Source organism: Carcharodon carcharias, chromosome 7 (genome assembly GCF_017639515.1).
Source record: "Carcharodon carcharias isolate sCarCar2 chromosome 7, sCarCar2.pri, whole genome shotgun sequence".
Lineage (NCBI taxonomy): Eukaryota > Metazoa > Chordata > Chondrichthyes > Lamniformes > Lamnidae > Carcharodon > Carcharodon carcharias.
In genome coordinates, this window is record NC_054473.1 from 90,799,498 (window position 1) to 90,819,523 (window position 20,026).

At 48.0% G+C, this 20,026-nt stretch overlaps 1 protein-coding gene across 1 annotated transcript in view; it reads left to right on the plus strand.

Moving 5' to 3' along the window:
- The window catches only part of LOC121280018 (cyclin-dependent kinase 16-like), a 47,615-nt gene that overhangs the window by 12,693 nt on the left and 14,896 nt on the right, over window positions 1–20,026 (plus strand). The window contains exons 4-5 of the mRNA XM_041191647.1: window positions 11,128–11,184; window positions 18,634–18,748. Of these exons, the coding sequence (XP_041047581.1) occupies window positions 11,128–11,184; window positions 18,634–18,748 (172 nt within the window). The remainder of the gene's footprint in view (window positions 1–11,127; window positions 11,185–18,633; window positions 18,749–20,026) is intronic.

Here is a 20,026-nt window from a genome sequence, read left to right on the forward strand (position 1 = left end):
AACCACTGAAAAGGATGGAGGGGCGGATTCCTGAGCAGCGGCTTTCTGATGATAGCCGCTACTCCTGACGGGGGAGAGCTGCGTCGCGAGGCGACCATGTTCCAGACTTTGATCAGGTCCTGGTAAAAGACGGGCAATGCCTGCAAGGAGCCACCGAGGCCCCTCTGTTCTATAAACAGGAGCTGCACGTCATAATTCAGGCCGTGCACCTGATGGAAGAAATACGTTGTCAGGGCACACCATCTAGGAGGAGGCTCAACGTAAAGGTATCACTGCAGGGTCTGAAGGCAGAAGGTCACCACCTGTGTGCGTAGGCACACTAGCGCCTGACCACCCTCCCTAAGCGGGAGACTCAGAACCTCATCAGTGACCCAGTGCAATCTTTTGTCCCAGAAGAAGTCGACTAACAATTTCTGGATTTTTGTGACAAAGCCCGGGGGAGGGTGGGCGGTTGATTGAAGTATACAAGATCCTGAACAGTCTTGACAAGGTGGACGTCAAAAGTATGTTTCCTCTTGTGGGTGAGTCCAGAACTAGGTGGCGGTGTTTTAAAATTAGAGGTCGTCCTTTTAGGAAAGAGACGAGGAGAAATTTTTTCTCAGAGGGTTGTGCGACTTTGGAACTCGCTGCCTCAGAAGGTGGTGGAGGCAGAGTCATTGAATATTTTTAAGGCAGAGGAAGATAGATTCTTGTTAGGCAAGGGAATCAAAGGTTATTGGGGTTAGACGGGAATGTGGAAATCGAAGCACAAGAAGATCAGCCACAATCTTATGGAATGGCGGAGTAGGCTCGAGGGGCTGAATGGTCTACTCCTGTTCCTATTCCTTTTGTTCTTGTGCTGCAGCCCAAAAGCAACAGGATCCTAGAAGAATGTTCATGGCACGCTGGGTGGGTTCTCATGGACATGGCACCACCATGCAGCAGCTCACAGACGGATAATGGTCAAAGGGGTGGAATAGGGAGCTCTAGGGTTAACTGGGAGAGGAAGAGGTGCTGAGGGGGGTGAAGTTGGAGGTGGTGGGAATGAAGGTGTTGGGGGGGTGAGGTTGGGGGTGGGGGGAATGAAGGTGTCAGGGAGGTAAGGTTGGGAGGGAGTGAATGAACGTGTTGGGGGGGTGAGGTTGGGAGGGTTGGAGTGAGTATGGAGGGAGGAGGGAGTAAAGGAGGAGAAGATGGCAACTGGGGAGGTAGATATCAGGGGAGTGGAAGGTGGGGGGAAGGAGTGCAGAAAGGGGAAGGAGTCCAGGAGGAGGAAGGAGTGCGGAGAAGGGAGGGAGTCCAGGAGGAGGAAGGAGTGTGGAGAGGGGAGGGAGTCCAGGAGGAGGAAGGAGTGTGGAGAGGGGAGGGAGTCCAGGAGGAGGAAGGAGTGTGGAGAGGGGAGGGAGTCCAGGAGGAGGAAGGAGTGTGGAGAGGGGAGGGAGTCCATGGGGAGGAAGGAGTATGGAGAGGGGAGGGAGTCCAGGGGGAGGAAGGAGTATGGAGAGGGGAGGGAGTCCAGGAGGAGGAAGGAGTGTGCAGAGGGGAGGGAGTCCAGGGGGAGGAAGGAGTGTGGAGAGGGGAGGAAGTCCAGGAGGAGGAAGGAGTGTGGAGAGGGGAGGGAGTCCAGGGGGAGGAAGGAGTATGGAGAGGGGAGGGAGTCATTGGGGAGTAAGGAGTGTGGAGAGGGGAGGGAGTCCAGAAGGAGGAAGGAGTGTGGAGAGGGGAGGGAGTCCAGGAGGAGGAAGGGGTGTGGAGAGGGGAGGATGTCCAGGGGGAGGAAGGAGTGTGGAGAGGGGAGGGGGTCCAGGGGGAGGAAGGAGTGTGGAGAGGGGAGGGAATCCAGGAGGAGGAAGGAGTGTGGAGAGGGGAGGGAGTCCAGGAGGAGGAAGGAGTGTGGAGAGGGGAGGGGGTCCAGGGGGAGGAAGGAGTGTGGAGAGGGGAGGGAATCCAGGAGGAGGAAGGAGTGTGGAGAGGGGAGGGAGTCCAGGAGGAGGAAGGAGTGTGGAAAGGGGAGGGAGTCCAGGGGGAGGAAGGCGTATGGAGAGGGGAGGGAGTCCAGGAGGAGGAAGGAGTGTGGAGAGGGGAGGGAGTCCAGGAGGAGGAAGGAGTGTGGAGAGGGGAGGGGGTCCAGGAGGAGGAAGGAGTGTGGAGAGGGGAGGGAGTCCAGGAGGAGGAAGGAGTGTGGAGAGGGGAGGGAGTCCAGGAGGAGGAAGGAGTGTGGAGAGGGGAGGGGGTCCAGGGGGAGGATGGAGTGTGGAGAGGGGAGGGGGTCCAGGAGGAGGAAGGAGTGTGGAGAGGGGAGGGGGTCCAGGAGGAGGAAGGAGTGTGGAGAGGGGAGCGAGTCCAGGAGGAGGAAGGAGTGTGGAGAGGGGAGCGAGTCCAGGAGGAGGAAGGAGTGTGGAGAGGGGAGGGGGTCCAGGAGGAGGAAGGAGTGTGGAGAGGGGAGGGGGTCCAGGGGGAGGAAGGAGTGTGGAGAGGGGAGAGGGTCCAGGAGGAGGAAGGAGTGTGGAGAGGGGAGCGAGTCCAGGAGGAGGAAGGAGTGTGGAGAGGGGAGCGAGTCCAGGAGGAGGAAGGAGTGTGGAGAGGGGAAGGAGTAAGAGTGGTGGAGGAAGTCAGAAAGGGGGAAGGAGTAAGGTTGGAGGAACATGTAGTTTGGAGGAAAAGGTAAGGCTGGAGGATGGAGTGGAGATGGGCGGAAGGACAAAGGGTCATGGAAGAAGTAAGGGTGTCTGAGCGAGTATGAAGGGGGAGGGACTAAGCAGGGTGGACTCCTGGGGGATGGGAGGACTAAGTTGGTGGAAACGGGTTCTGGTTCTGGGGGGGGGTGAGGGGTCTGGAGGGGGGAAGAGGTTCCAAGGTGGGGGGAGAAAGGGATCCGGGGAAGGGGTTCAGAGTGGTAAATGGCATCTGGGGTGGGGTGGGGGGAAGGGATCTGCAGGGGCAAGGGGTTCCAGGAGGGAAGGGGTCCGGATGGGGGTGGGGGGAATGTCCAGGTGAATATGTAAGGGAGGGCTCTGATGGGTCCATATCTGCCTCCTGGGGAGGGAACTGAGGGTGGGTATGGCATGAGAGAATGGTGAGGATGATCGAGGGCAGAGTGAGGTGGCAGGTTGGGAAGATGAGGGTGTGACGGTCGTGGTGGAAGGAACGGATGAGGGTGGTTGGTGGGAACTTGGATGCAGACATGGACCCTGGGGATGGGAAGGAGGAGGTCGAGGATGTTAATGTGGATGGGGGTGGGATTTTCGAAAAGGAAGGGAACGTGCAAATTCATCTGGACATCCCTGAAGGAAAAGGATTGTGGCTGGTAGGTCACGGAGGGGAGGTGGAAGGTGATCCTGGGGTGGGGGCGGGGGGGGGGGGGGGGGAGTAACTGTGATGGGGAAAGGAAATGGGTGACTGGGGGAAAGTCAAACCGAATAGCACCATGCTGTCCAAATTGAAAGTGAAACGAGAGTTGTGATGGGCAAGATCAGGTGCTGCATGGGAGTGTCATCAGTGGGTGAGTGGAGATGCAGGTCGGTTCAGATGGACAACTGAACATGAACCCCAGCAGCAGCATTCAAAATGCTCAGGACATTGAGTGTTTATGGGAAGGGTCTGTGTGCGTGGGAGAATGCATGCGTCACACACACACACACACACACACACACACACACACATTTCTCCGTCCAGAATCATTCATTGTCTAGCTGCTCCCTCTGTGGTGACAGGGGACAAGGTTGAGGGGGTCACAAGCAAAGGGAACTCTGAGGGGGTGGACAGCCTCTGAGATTCCTGAGTGGATGACCCAGGTGTGTCCAGCTGCTGCTCCTCCTCCCATTGGGTGCCCAGGGGCCCCGGCCTGACTTGTTGAATGTAAGGATCACCTGGAGGGACGTTGAGGTGCCCCATTTCCCTCTTGCGTCGTTACTGCAGGAACTCGCCCATGGCTCCTTCGATGGGAGTGCAGGTTTGCGTGCATCTCCATGTTCTGCTGGACCAGGGCCTCCTTCGCATCCGCCACCTCCCCATGAGACCTCCATATGCGCACGTGTTGCCACCACTTCATCAGAGAGCAGGTGGACACACTCCTCCGACTCGCATGCCACTCTGTTAAGGGCTTCCAACAGCTCTGCGTGATGTTCCCCTGCCTTCTGCTGACTCCCCACGATGAGTTGGAAGACTAAATCCAGAGGCTGGTCACCTGACTCGGACCTCATAAATGCTTCTTTCTCAGCAGTCCTCCGAGTGCTGGGGAGCTCGGCTGAACCTGCCTCCTCCTGCTGTGGACACGTATCCGTGCGGTGACCACCAGATTGTGAACCCGAGCCTGCTCTAGATCTGGATCCCACCGAGGCATGTGTCTCTGCGCTGGTGAAGGGTTTGGGTAGACAGGGTGATGGGTCTTCTAGGCTGCTCATTTCCAGCTCTTCAGTGGAGGAGGTGTCCTCTTGGCCGGAGATGAGGACGTGGATGGAGCTGAGGGACTGCCTGGCTGAGGATGTCGGTCGCTTAGCAGAGCTCCCTGTGAACCAAAGTAGAGATAATTAGTACACGACAGCAGAATCAAAAGTAGGAGAGAGAGCACTCACAAATGCATTGAGAGAGGGATGATGTGATGCAGGATCCTCACACGGGTGTTCACCACCGATCTCACCGTCACCACAGGCACGGTCCACATCCTCACCAGCCAGCATGATGGCCGCTCCTCAATGTGAGTGAGGGGCCTAATGTGGGCCAATCCACCCCTGGTCTGAGACCTCTCTCTGCTGATGTGAGCAGGCTTCTCCTGCATGGAAACAGATGGAGGGAGTGTGAGCAGGACACATGGCACTGCATGGAATGTTTGTGTGGTGAGCAGAGTCATAAACGGGATGAGGACACAAGCTTCAGAGGAATTGAACCTGATGGTGATGTGAGTGTGTGTGTGTGAGAGTTAGTGGTGTTGCCCTTTGAGCTGTGCGATCCCTGTGGATGTGTGATGGGTTTGTGAGTGTGTGAGTTGAGAGTAATGAGAAGAATGACTTTCCCTGGCAGAACAGATAAGACCATTCATCCTGTAGCAACACTGGGTGGCTGTCCTCTTGTGCAGAGCACTGGTGCTGACCACCGCTGCCACCACCTCCCAAGCCGGATTAGTGAGGTTGCTGCCCGCCCTGTGGCCAGAGTGGGAGTAGGGGACATCATGGTGGGCCTCCATGGCATCCAAAAGGCACTGGAGGGTCCTGTCACTGAACCTGGGGGCTGCAGCCTTTTTGCCTTTTGGGGCCATGTCTTCATTGCAGCCACTGTGAGAAGCACTGAGAGGCATGTGTGTGCCTGGACTTTAAATATGGTGTGATGAAGCGGCGAGGCAATGGCGGGAGGGGGAATAAGAGCCTGCCCACCATGGAAGCGGCATGTTTCCGGGAATGCACAAATAACATGATTGGTTTGGGGCGTTCTGCGTGAAAACCTGCCATTGGGGCTGGTGAGTAAAACGCCATTTTACCTGCCCTTTACTGCACTTAGTGCCAATCTGAGACAACTGTGCCCAGGGTGTCAGTAAATCAGACAGAATAGCGAGTTGAATATTCCAAAGCACAAATAACCCTGTGGATCTTTGGAACGAGAGCTAGTTTGGTAGACAGACGAACAGTCTCCCAGCTGGGAGGGAACACTTTGGCTAGGGTAATAATGAACAGATTCGGTTCATCCAGGCTGCAGATTGGTCCAGAAGGATCACATCTTTATATTACTGATGATATGGACCAACGTTGTGTACCAGTGTTGTGTGCCAGTGGTGTGTGCCACTGGTGTGTACCAGCATTGTGTGCCAGTGTTGTGTACCAGTATTGTGTGTCAGTGGTGTGTACTAGTGTTGTGTACCAGTGTTGTGTGCCAGTGTTGTGTGCCAGTGTTGTGTGTCAGTGGTGTGTGCCAGTGTTGTGTGCCAGTGTTGTGTACCAATGTTGTGTGCCAGTGGTGTGTACCAGTGTTGTGTGCCAGTGGTGTGTACCAGTGGTGTGTACCAGTGTTGTGTGTCAGTGGTATGTACCAGCACTGTGTGCCAGTGTTGTGTGCCAGTGGTGTGTGCGAGTGTTGTCTACCAGTGTTGTGTGCCAGTGGTGTGTGCGAGTGTTGTGTGCCAGTGGTGTATGCGAGTGTTGTGTACCAGTGTTGTGTGCCAGTGCTGTGTACCAGTGTTGTACACTGGAGTTGTGTATAAGTTTTGCATCCTGGCAAGATGTGGCGGAATAGCTCCCTCTCTTGATTGACGACAACAGGTGTTTTAAGAGAATTTGCCTGTCAATTTAGTAAGTATTTAACTGTTTGTGCTGTGACTTTAAAAGACACACAGGCAGGTTTCCTTCTACATTTTAAAAGAAAAGGAAATAGTGTTTATGTACTTAACACCCAATAGATAAAAAATATCAAAAATGCTACTCACACTCACATGTGTACCCAAGACGCACACACACACACAAACACACACACACACACAGTTACAAGGAGTGGGTATAGGCTAAATTGTTTAACGTGTCCAAAGTCAATTGTATACGGATCTTGTGGGTTGACGGATTGGATGGCTTCTGGCTATCTTCAGTGATTTTTCCGGGTTCTGCTCAGAGACAGTTTAAAGTCCACCATGTCTCCTGCCACACAAGATGGCCACTGATACCCGTCAGAAAACCATTGACATCGTTTGCAGAGACACAGTGCCAGCAAAAACCTGACTATGATTTCCAGCCCCTGCAAATTATAAAATGTCACTTTCCTCTTGTATTTCACACTCCGGTCGTTTGTAATGTTCAGGCTCTTTTGTTAAATGGTTCATTTATTTCAAAATAATCATTGGCTGTACAATTGGCTGAAAAAACTGTACTGAGCTTTCAATTTGTTAAAACAAATACGTGTTCAGTTGGCATTGTGCTAGCACTGGGCTGTTTATACTGCGGGGCTGAACATGAGGATTCAGTGCTCTCTGGCGATACTGGTCAGTGTGGCATTGTAGTCACCATGGGACAGCTGTGCTACACATTCACCCTGGTGCTGAATGGAAGGAGGAAAAGCATGGAGAAGGTGAGGCTTTTTAAATCACTGTCTTTAATAACTGTTTGATAAGCATCAATGTTCCTGGCCGCTGCCAACGCTGTCACTCACAAGGACATCATGGGCAACAGTACAACTGCAGAGGCGTTGAGCACAAACGCAGCCTTTCAAGTCCTGATGGGCAATCTCTGTCTTTTCCTCTGGAGTCAGCAGTTTGATTTATGCTGAAGCTGCTGCCTGCAGTGTTTGGTTGGTCAGATACAGGCAGGCACACACTTGCAGAATGGCTGGAGAGAGAGAATGAGAGAGTTGGGGGGGGTGGCACGAGTTCCCTTCTCACTGTTACCCATTCATGACGTGTCTGACTCTGGCCAGAGATAAACAGTTTCCTTTCTAACACAAAGGGTTAGCTTGCTATCACTGGACCTCCATTCACAGACTAGCCAGTTACCAAGTATGGTCACAGCAAGCTGGAGATTCCCCTTTCAGGTCTATTGTTTAAAGTGATTAGACTAAATGATCGGTAGGTCCCACTTCACTGCCAGGGTTCATTGTCCAAAGTGTTTGAGTTTAATGATTTGGTCTGCATCTACCTGAATAAACCGATTATGCCTGGATGTCTGTGAATATTTCAGGGGATGGACCATTCACACTTGTTTAAGCTCTTGTTCTGGTTGGCTACTTCCAGACAGCACCACTCAATTCTGATAGGTTTATAATTTACAAACTGAAGTTAGATAAATGTTCACCCATTTTCAGAACAATTGTTTGGGTCACTCAAATGCTGTTGTCAGTCTTTTTAACACTTATCCAGTGACTTTAGCCCACTCAGTAAATAAGGTCATTTTTTATATAAACCAGGAGTTTATAACAAGAATTGTGTACCATCATTGTGTTCCAGCGTTATGGTCAGTGTTGTGTCATAGCGATATGAGAGTTTGGTACCGGTCAGTCTGGAGGGTTACTCAGAGCCTCATTGACAAAGGAGGCGGTTATGAAGGATTCTGACTTTCTCTCCCTCATCGCCTAGTACATTTCAGTTTGAAACACTGACCTCTAATTGCAGCCCCCCCAGCACATTAACCCCTCCCTCACCATGCCCACCCTCCCTCACCGTGCCAAGCACATCTCACCGCGCCCATCCCCCCCTTGCCGCACCCACCTCCCTCTCCACGGTCACCCCCTCACCACACTCACTCCCCTCACCGCAACCACCCCCCTCCGTGCTCACCCCCCCTTGCCGCACCCAATCCCCCTCATCGCACCCACCCCCCTCACTGCACCCAAACCCCCTCACCACGCCCAGCCCTCCTCACTGCAGCCCCCCATCAACACACCCAAACCCCCTCACCGCAACCACCCACCTTCGCTGCACCCACCCCTCCTCGCCACATTCAAAACCCCTCACCGCACCCAACACCCCCATATCCACACCCAACCCCCCTCACCGCATCACCGCACCCACCCCCCCAACACCACACCCACCCAACCCATCACCACATACACCCCTCCCCCTCCACGCCCACTTTTTCACCGCACCCACCTGTGCACCTGAAAAAATGAATGCTGTTTGAAGAGCATTCTGGTACCTCAGTTAGCAGAATCTCACAACAGCTGCCTGGCTCTGTGCCAGTACTGTGAGCAAATTGAGCCTTGAAGCAGTGGAAATGGTTCTGAATATAACTCCCTTTTTGAATGGTCTGATCTTTGGTGCTGCTTTGGTTAATTCCATGATATCACCAGCATCAAGGTGTGGGAAGCCCCTCACTGATCTCCTGCACTGTAAATGAGGGAAACATCGTCCTTGTGTGTTATAATGGGGGAGGAGGGTGAATATACTCTATAAATCAGGTGAATCTCTGTGTCATCCTTCTCAGCCTGATTCGCAGATCAATACAGACTATAGAGTAAACAGTGAAAGTGAACAAGAAATATATAAAAATAAAAACAAAAAACTGCGGATGCTGGAAATCCAAAACAAAAACAGAATTACCTGGAAAAACTCAACAGGTCTGGTTCACTGCTTGCTTGTCCCTACAACGACACCACCCCCCTTCACTCCTCTCCCCCCACCCAACCTCCCACCCCCCAACCTTAAACCAGCTTATATTTCACCCCTCTCCTTGGATTCACCTCGTTCTGTTGAAGGGTCATGAGGACTCGAAACGTCAACTCTTTTATTCTCCACCGATGCTGCCAGACCTGCTGAGTTTTTCCAGGTAATTCTGTTTTTGAACAAGAAATATATCCCTGACTCACTGTGGGCTTTTATCAAATATACCCGTGCTTCTTAATGGCTGGTTTTCTATCATAAAGTAAGAATATTTAGGGAGCCCCTTCTGTTTAGCAAAGAAAGTAATTGTCTAACCCAGAAATCATAATCCATTCATTTGTGATTTCATTTCTTAACAATTTCCATTGAATTACTAAACTGAATCGAATTCCCTAATTAAAAACAGAAAATGCTAACAAAACTCAGCAGGCCTGACAGCATCTGCAGAGGGAGAGACAAAATTAGCATTTCCAGCCCATATGACTCTTCTTCAGAGCTCACAGCTGCTACCAGACCTGCTGAGTTTTTCTGGCATTTTCTATTTTTATTTCAGATCTCCAGCATCTGCAGTATTTTGCTCTTTTTAGTTTTTAATTCCCTATAAATCCTTATTTCCTGACGATTCGAGGTGTAATGTTATATGACTGAATGTACAGTATTTCTAACATCTCTTCACACACTCTGAGGAAGGAGAGATGTCTGGTTTTATTCTTTAATTACCCAAACCATCCCTGTGTGTTATTCAGAATATGATGATAATTATACTTAGTGTTCAAAATCAGAACATTTTTCATACACAGACACTGAGTTATTTAAGAAACTAGTCTGGGTTCTTTAGATCCCCTAAAAAAATCAACCCAACATCCCATACACTATTATATTTCACCATCACATCTTTGACAAACATTTTTATTTTTGATTCACACTGCACATATTGAGCTTTTTAATAATTAATTCTTTAATGGGACGAGGGTGTCGCTGGCAAGAACAGCATTTGTTGCCCATTCCTAATTGCCCTTGAACTGAGTGGCTTGTTCAGCCATTCCTGAGGCAGTTAAGAGTCAACCACATTGCTGTGGGTCTGGAGTCACATGTAGGCCAGACCAGGTGAGGACAGCAGATTTCCTTCCCTAAAGGGCATGAGTGAACCAGATGGATTTATACAACAATCAGTGATAATTTCATGGACAAGACTAACTTTATAATTCCAGATTTATTAACTGAATTTAAATTCCACCAGCTGCCGTGGTGTGATTCGAAGTGCGTGTGGTGGAAGGATTGAGAACCAGAGGACAGGGATTTAAGGTAATTGGTAAAAGAAGCAATGGCGAGTGGTTAGAGTCCGGAATGTGCTGTTTGAAAGTGTGGTGGAGGCAGGTTCAATCAAGACTTTCAAAAGAGAATTGGATCATTATCTGAAAATGGTTATGGGGAGAAGGTTGGAGAATGGCACTAGGAGAATTGCTCTTTCAGGGATTCCGCACAGACACGATGGGCTGAATGGCCTTCTGTGCTGTAACCATTCTGTGATTCTTACCACTCTGTACAGGCCAGGCTAGGTAAGGACAACATGTTTCCTCCCCAAAAGGGCGTGAGTGAACCAGCTGGATTTTTATGACAGTCTGACAGCATCATTGTCACTTTTATTGATATTAAAACAGCAGGAAAATGGGACTGTGTGAGCTCATACATGCAATACCGGGCAGAAAGGCTGAATGATCTGCTGTGACTAAACCAGATAAGACCAACAAATGACTCCAGATGCTGAAAATACAGAGCAGGTCAGTGAAGTACCTGTACAGTGAGGCGACAGGCTGCCGCTCACTTTCATTTTGCAGAATGTTTTTCAAGACTGCTTTTTAGGAGAAGAATGAAGTTGAGAATGTTCACAATATAGAAAGTGATCCTCACAACACAGAACATCTCAAAATGTCACCAAATCCCTGACTGCTCATTTCTGTATTGAAAAATAGAGATAGCTTTCAGGAAGTTGGTAATTATGGATTTTGTGTGGCATGTTTGAGAATACATGGCAGGCTGTTTTCCAAATGGAGACTGATGTACTATTCTTTCATTTCCAGTCAGAAATTGGCTTTGGCAAGGTGGAAACATATGTCAAATTGGATAAACTAGGAGAGGTAAGCAAAAAAACAGTTTCTGTATTACACAATTCCTTTTAGATCCAGTGTATCTGGAACCCCAGGAAGGTGATTTATATTTCCATGGACTCTTCCTGTGCTGAAAGATTCTGTTCAGCCCATCAAGCCAGGGGCTGTGCCTTTCTCCTTAGACTAATTCCACGCTTCTTTTTGCTCCCATTATCTTAATATTCCCTTTCTTAAACAATGACCTAACTTGTTTTTGAAATGAATTTCTGCTTGTTGCTCCCATGACCTCACCAGCAGACAACTTTCCCATGCATCTGAGTGAACTGAGCTCTACCTCTCCATCACGCCTTCTTCGTCCTCTCCACTGGTCCTGTGTTGTCAAGTTACTTGTCCAACATCCCTAATCTGCAGTTGAATATTGGGAAGACTGAAACGTTTGGTTTTGGTCCCCTTTCCAAACTCCATTCCCTAGTCACCAGCTCCATCCCTCACCCTGGCAACTGTCTGAGGCTGAAGCAGACTGTTTACAAATTTGGGATTGTCCTTGTCCCTGAGATAAGCATATTCACTCCATCATTAAGACCACCTACACCCATCTCTGTAACATACCCTGCCTCTACTCCTGCTCTGGGTTACCTGTTGCTGAAACACTCACCCTGTGCTCCTTCCAGACTCCATTATCCCAGTACGCTTCTGGCTGAACTCTCATTTTTCACCCTTTGTAAACGCGAACTTACCGAAAATTCTGCCATGACAGAGGGAATGGGTGACCACCAGACAGTCCATGTGAAGTAGGCAGGTAGTGCACGAGTCCCCTGGGGTCCTGCTCACCAATCAGTTTTCCATTTCGGAAGCTGGTAAGGATGCTGGATCCTCAGAGGAGTGCAGTCAGAGCCAAGTTTGTGGCACCATGAGCGGCTCGGCTGTACAGGAGGGGAGGAAGGAGAAAGGAAGAGCTATAGTGAAAGGGCATTCATTGGTTACATAGAAACATAGAAACTAGGAGCAGGAGTAGGCCATTCAGCCCTTCGAGCCTGCTGCACCATTCATTATGATCATGGCTGATCATCCAACTCAATAGCCTGCTCCCGCTTTCTCCCCATACCCTTTGATCCCTTTCGCCCCAAGAGCTATATCTAACTCCTTCTTGAAAACATACAATGTTTTGGCCTCAACTACTTTCTGTGATAGTGAATTCCACAGGCTCACCACTCTCTGGATGAAGAAATTTCTCCTCATCTCCGTCCTAAATGGTCTACCCCATATCCTCAGACTGTGACCCCTGGTTTTGGACTCCCCCACCATCGGGAACATCCTTGCTGCATCTACCCTGTCTAGTCCTGTTAGAATTTAAAAGTTTCTGTGAGATGCCCCCTCATTCTTCTGAACTCCAGCGAATATAATCCTAATCGACTCAATCTCTCCTCATATGTCAGTCCTGCCTTCCCAGGAATCAGTCTGGTAAACCTTCGCTGCACTCCCTCTATTGCAAGAGCATCCCTCCTTAGATAAGGAGACCAAAACTGCACTCAATATTCCAAGTGTGGTCTCACCAAGGCCCTGTACAATTGCAGCAAGACATTCCTGTCCCTGTACTCGAATCCTCTGGCTATGAAGGCCAACATACCATTTGCCTTCTTTACTACCTGCTGCACCTGCATGCTTACCTTCAGCAACTGGTGTACAAGGATACCCAGGTCTCGTTGCACATTCCTCTCTCTCAATTTATAGCCATTCAGATAATAATCTGCCTTCCTGTTTTTGCTACCAAAGTGGATAACCTCACATTTATCCACATTATACTGCATCTGCCATGCATTTACCCACTCACTCAGCTTGTCCAAATCACACTGAAGCATCTCTGCATCCTCCTCACAGCTCACCTTCCCACCCAGCTTTGTGTCATCTGCAAATTTGGAGATATTACGTTTAATTCCCTCATCTAAATCATTAATATACATTGTGAATAACTGGGGTCCCAGCACCGATCCCTACAGTATCCCACTAGTCACTGCCTGCCATTCGGAAAAAAAACATTTATTCCTACTCTTTGTTTCTCGTCTGCCAACCAGTTTTCTATCCATCTCAATACACTATCCCCAATCCCATGCGCTTTAATTTTACACACCAATCTCTTATGTGGGACTTTGTCGAAAGCCTTCTGAAAGTCCAAATAAACCACATCCACTGGCTCCTCCTCATCAACTCTACTAGTTACATCCTCAAAAAATTCCATGTCAAGCATGATTTCCCTTTCATAAATCCATGCTGACTCTGTCCGATTCTGCCATAGTTTTCCATGTGCTCAGCTATTAAATCTTTTAGAACGTACTCTAGAATTTTTCCCACCACCGACGCCAGGCTGACTGGTCTATAATTCCCTGTTTTCTCTCTGCCTCCCTTTTTAAATAGCGGGGTTACATTAGCTACCCTCCAATCTGTAGGAACTGTTCCAGAGTCTATAGAATCTCGGAAGATGACCACCAATGCACCCATTATTTCTAGGGCCGCTTCCAAAAGTATTCGGGGATGTAGATTATCAGGGCCTGGGGATTTATCATCCTTCAATCCCACCAATTTCCCCAATACCATTTCCCGGCTAATACTGATTTCTTTCAGTTCCTCCCTCTCACTAAACCCTGTGTTCCCCAACATTTCTGGTATGTTATTAGTGTCCTCCTTTGTGAAGACAGAACCAAAGTATGTATTTAGTTGGTCAGCCATTTCTTTGTTCCCCATTATAAATTCCCGTTTCTGACTGTAAGGGACCTACATTTGTCTTCACCAATCTTTTTCTCTTCGCATTACTATAGAAACTTTTACAGTCAGTTTTTACGTTCCCTGCAAGCTTACTTTCGTACTCTATTTCCCCTTCTTAATCAATCCCCTGGTCCTCCTTTGCTGAATTCTAAATTGCTCCCAATCCTCAGGTCTGTTTGTTTTTTCTGGCCAATTTGTATGGCTCTTCCTTGGATCTAATACTATCTCTAATTTCCCTAGTAAGCCATGGTTTGGCCACCTTTCCTGTTTTACTTTTGTCTCACACAGGGATAAACAATTGTTGCAGTTCACCCATGTGCTCTTTGAATGTTTTCCATTGCCTATCCACTTTCATCCCTTTAAGTAACGTTTCCCAATCCATCATAGTCAACTCGCACCTCATACCACTGTAGTTTCCTTTATTAAGATTCAGGACCCAAGTCTCAGAATCAACTATGTCACTTTCCATCTTAATGAAGAATTCTATCATATTATGGTCGCTCGTCCCCAAGGGGCCTCGCACAAGTAGATTGCCAATTATTCCTTTCTCATTATACAGTATCCAGTCGAGGATGGCCTGTTCTCTCATTGGTTCCTCAATGTATTGGTCCAGAAAACCATCCCATATACACTCCAGGAATTGCTCCTCTACGGTATTGTTACTAATTTGATTTGCCCAATCTATATGCAGATTAAAGTCACCCATAATTACAGATGTTCCTTTATTACATGTGTCTCTAATTTCCTGTTTAATGCCATTCCCAACATTACCACTGCAGTTTGGGGGTCTATTTACAACCCCCACTAACATTTTTTGCCCCTTAGTGTTTCTTAGCTCTACCATTACAGATTCCACATCGTCAGAGCTAATACCTTGCCTCACTATTGTGTTAATTTCCTCTTTAAACAACAATGCAACTCCACCGCCTTTTCCTTTTAATCTGTCCTTCTTAAATAGTGAATACCCCTGGATGTTCACTTCCCATCCCTGGACACCCTGCAGCTATGTTTCTGTAATCCTGACTATATCATACCTGTTTACATCTATTTGTGCGGTTAATTCATCCACTTTATTGCAAATGCTCCTTGTGTTAAGGCACAAAGCCTTAAGGTTTGTCTTTTTAACATTACTTGTCCCATTCCCACTATTTTTCACTGAGGCCCTGTTTGATTCTTGCCATTGATTTCTCTGCCTTTCACTTTTCTTATTCCCCTTTCTGTCTTTTGTTCTTGTCTTTGATTCCCCTTCCTCTGACTCCTTGCATAGGTTCCCATCCCCCTACCATTTTAGTTTAAATCCTCCCCAACCACTCCAGCAAATATTCCCCCTAGGACATCAGCCCCGGTCCTGCCCAGGTGTAACCCGTCCAGTTTGTATTGGTCCCACCTCCTCCAGAACCGCTCCCAATGCCCCAGGAATCCAAAACTCTCCCCCTCACACCATCTCTTCAGCCATGTATTCATCAGATATATCCTGCTATTTCTACTGTGACTAACACGTGGCACTGGTAGTAATCCTGAGATCACTACCTTTGAGGTCCTACTTTTCAACTTACTTCCTAACTCCCTATATTCTGCTCTGAGGACCTCTTCGTTTGTGCCAATGCGTACCACAACCAGTGGCTGCTGTTCACCCTCCCCCTTCAGAATGTCCTGCAGCCGCTCTGAGACATCTTTGACCCTAGCATCCTGGAGAAAAAAAAAAGAGAAAAATAAACAAAAAACTGCGGATGCTGGAAATCCAAAACAAAAACAGAATTACCTGGAAAAACTCAGCAGGTCTGGCAGCATTTGGGGAGAAGAAAGGAGTTGACGTTTCGAGTCCTCATGACCCTTCCACAGAACTGAGTTGGAGTCTCATTTGCAGCCACAGAAACACCTATCTATTCCCCTTACAATGAAATCCCCTATAACTATTGCATTCCCACATTTTTTACTCCTCCGCTGTGCAGCAGAGCCAACCGCGGTACAATGAATTTGTCTGTTGCTGTTTTCTCCTGAGAGGCCATTCCCCCTAACAGTATCCAGTATGTTTTGCATGGGAATAGCCACAGGAAATTCCTGCACTGCCTGCCTAGTCCTCTTGCTCTGCCTGGTGGTCACCCATTCCTTTCCTGCCCGTGGACTCTTAGCCTGCGGTGTGACCACTTTTCCATACGTGCTATCCATGATACTCTCCACCTCGTGGAAACTCCACAGTGTCCCCAGCTACTGCTCCAGCTCCAAAACCCGGGTTTCCAGGAGCTGCAGCTGGAGGCACTTCCCACACACATCCTGTTCCCGGGCACTGCAAATGTTCCTGGCTTCCCACATAGAGCAGGAGGAGCCCACCACGGCTTTGAGCTCTCCTGCTATGACTTACCCCCTTAAATTAAATTAAACCTTTTGGAAGATACTTGATATCAATTACCCTCGGGCCCTCCTTCCCTGCTTCTTGTTGTTACAGAATATAGCCCCTAGAAACGATGAACCACAAAATAAGATGTTAAAAGCTATAAGCAATAAAAGTAGTAAATGCTTACCTGGCCCTACTCATGGCACTCAAAGGATCACCTCTTCCCTTCTCACCGAGCTCCCTCAGTCACCCCTGCTCTCCCTCAGTCACCCCTACTCTCCCAGCTTCTCTTCAATTCCCAACTCCTCTCACGCTTCTCTTCAACTCTCAGCTCCTCTCGCGCTCCTCTTCAACTCCTGACTCCTCTCACATTCCTCTTCAACTCCTGACTCCTCTTGCTTTCCTCTTCAACTCCTGACTCCTCTCGCGCTCCTCTTCAACTCCTGACTCCTCTCACGCTCCTCTTCAACTCCTGACTCCTCTTGCTTTCCTCTTCAACTCCTGACTCCTCTCGCATTCCTCTTCAACTCCTGACTCCTCTCGCTTTCCTCTTCAACTCCTGACTCCTCTCACGCTTCTCTTCAACTCCTGACTCCTCTAGGTGCTGCTGACTGCCTGTCCCAGAGTCTTCCTCTTGCACTCTCCACCTACTTGGGATAGAATTCATAGTCACATGGAAAAATATGGGTTGATAAGGAAGAGCTAGTGTGGATCTCTAAATGGGAAATTGTGTCTTAACTAACTTACTGGAGTTTTTTGAAGAGATAACAGAAGAGGCTGATGAGGGTAAAGGCTGTAGATGTGGTGTACATGGATTTTGTAAAGGCATTTGAACAGTGCCACACAACAGACTTGTGAGAAAAGTTATTGCTCATGAAACAAAAGGGACAGTAGCAATGTGGATACAAAATTGGCTGAAAATTAAGAAGCAGGGAATAATGGTCAATGGATATTTTTCGGGCTGGAGGAAGGTTTGTAGTGGAGTTCCCCAGGGGTTGTTATTGGGACCCTTGATCTTCCTGATATATATTAATGATCTAGATCTTGGTGTGCAGGGGACAATTTCAAAGTTTGTGGATGGCACAAAGCTTGGGAGTGTTGTGAACTGCGAGGAGGATGGTGTGGAACTTCAAAAGGACATAGACAAGTTGGTGGAGTGGGCAGATAGGTGGCAGATGAAGTTCAATGCAGAGGAGTGTGAGGTGATGCATTTTGGTAGGAAGAACATGGACAGACATTATAAAATAAGGGGTGAAATTTTGAAGGGGGTGCAGGAGCAGAAAGACCTGGGTGTATATGTGCATAGATCATTGAAGGTGGTAGGACAGGTGGAGAAAGCAGTTAATAAAGCGTATAGCATCCTGGGCTTTATTAAAAGAGCATAGAGTACAAGAGCGGGGAGGTTATGCTGAATTTATATAATACACTCGTTAGACCTCAGCTAGAATATTGTGTACAGTTCTGAGCACCACTTAATAGGAAGGATGTGAACACATTGGAGAGAGTGCAGAAGAGGTTTACAAGAATGGTCCCAGGGATAAGAAACTTCAGCTATGAGGATAGATTGGAAAGGTTGGGACTGTTCTCTTTGGAAAGAAGAAGACTAAGAGGAGATTTGATAGGGATGCTCAAAATCATAAGGGGGCTGGACAGGGTAGATGGCGAGAAGCTGTACCTGCTCGTAAAAGGATCCAGAACAAGATGGCACAGATTTAGGGATTTGCAAAACAGGCAAGTGTGACAAGAGAAAAAACTTTTTCACGAGTGGTTTGGTTCTGGAATGCACTGCTTGGAAGTATGGTGGAGGCAGGTTCGATTGAGGCATTCAAGAGGACATTGTTTCTATTTAAATAATCATCTAACATGCAAGGGAATGGGGAAAAGGCCAGGCAATGGCACTGGGTCATAATACTCATTTGGAGAGCCGGGGCAGACACAATGGGCCGAATGGCCTCCTTCTGTGCCGTTAAGATTCTGATTCTGTGAGCAGAAATGAGGGCTGTACCAGGACAATGGCAGGGTGAGAGAGAATAATAGTTTTAAAGACTCAGGCATCAAAGCTGGAGGTGAGGGTGTGATTGAGCAAATCAGTAGCTGCAGAAATGTCATGGTGAATGTTGAGATTTTGAAAGCTCCATATTCAAGTGCTTTCTGCAGATGTACGAACACAACATTCACTGCTTTTCCTTTTCTGATACACTTTATCATTGCGTGAAGAACTCTGTGTAAATTGTCAGATACTTTACAAAATTCATGCTGCATGTGTTTTCGGCACTTGGATGATGAAGTCATGATTGGAACCTCTCTCTCCTTATTGTTTCGTGCAGTCGGGCGAGCGTTGAGTTATCTGTGCTGCCACAGTTTGATATCTATGTTCCTTCCAGGGTACATATGCAACAGTTTTCAAGGGGAGGAGTAAACTCACTGATAACCTAGTCGCATTGAAAGAGATTCGCTTAGAACATGAGGAGGGAGCACCTTGCACGGCCATTAGGGAAGGTAAGAACACACTGAGAGAAGTTTCTGATCCTCATAATACCACATGTCCTGATTGCTAAGTTAGTGTTATAAATTTAGCCATTTATTCGACAGCATTTTTATTCGTAAAATGTACACGTTAGCTGGTGTAACCAATGATGTTGGTGGTGATAATAGTAAATTCGGTGATTCTGGACAATAGCTCATTTCATTTTACTTTCATGGACTTGTCTATTTAGAATGGGGAAAATTTGAAGTAACACATAAGGTTTGCAATGATGTTACAAAAGGGTAAAATATTTGAATTATCACGTCCATTTTTTGTTCAGATCTTGACAGCGTTACAAGTTTGTCCACTGTTTCTATCAATAAGTCTCCTCAGATCCGAAACCGGTGATATTTTTAGCAGCCCACCTCGGCACTCGGCCACCTCTGTGACCAGCTCCGAACTGTTTCTGGATTTGATGGGCCCAACTCCAGAATTCAACTGCTCCATACACCCACTCCCGGAACGAAAATCGCACCTTCCAAGGCGGGCAGGCTGAGCCGGGAAATTTTCCCACTCCCACCAGCCCACTGAGCCCTGGAAACACCTATCTTAACTCATTAACGCGTGTAAATGAGGAAAGGAGGCTGCAAATCCAAAACAAAAACAGAATTACCTGGAAAAACTCAGCAGGTCTGGCAGCATTTGCGGAGAAGGAAAGAGTTGACGTTTCGAGTCCTCATGTGACTGTAGCCATGTGTTTCCAGCAGTGATGGGTAGAATAGGAGCACATAAATCAATCCCCAACAGAAACAGAAATATCTGGAAAAACTCAGCAGGTCTGGCAGCACTGCAGAGAAGAGAACAGTTCTGTCGAAGGGTCATGACGACTGAAAAGTCAACTCTTTTCTTCTCCGCCGATGCTGCCAGACCTGCTGAGTTTTTCCAGGTAATTCTGTTTTTGTTTTGGATTTCCAGCATCCGCAGTTTTTTTGTTTTTATAAATGAGGAAAGGCCGTCCTGGGGCTGGAACACCTGAGCACTGACTCTCTGCTTTCTGCCAGAATGCTGTGAAATTTACGTGCTTAAAATTTCTTCACTTAGCCTTGGCAACTTTTTTTATTTAGCCGCTGTTTAATTCTTCAACTAATTTACTGTTGGTCCGTTAAAGCTGCAGCCCATCTGTTAACTCTGCCTGTTCCCCTAGAAATATTGAATTGTCCTTTCTACACAGCTATGGGACTCATGGTCAGTTCTCTGTACATTCAGGATCTGGACAAGACAAATCCGACAGCTGCATCTGTACCTTAGAT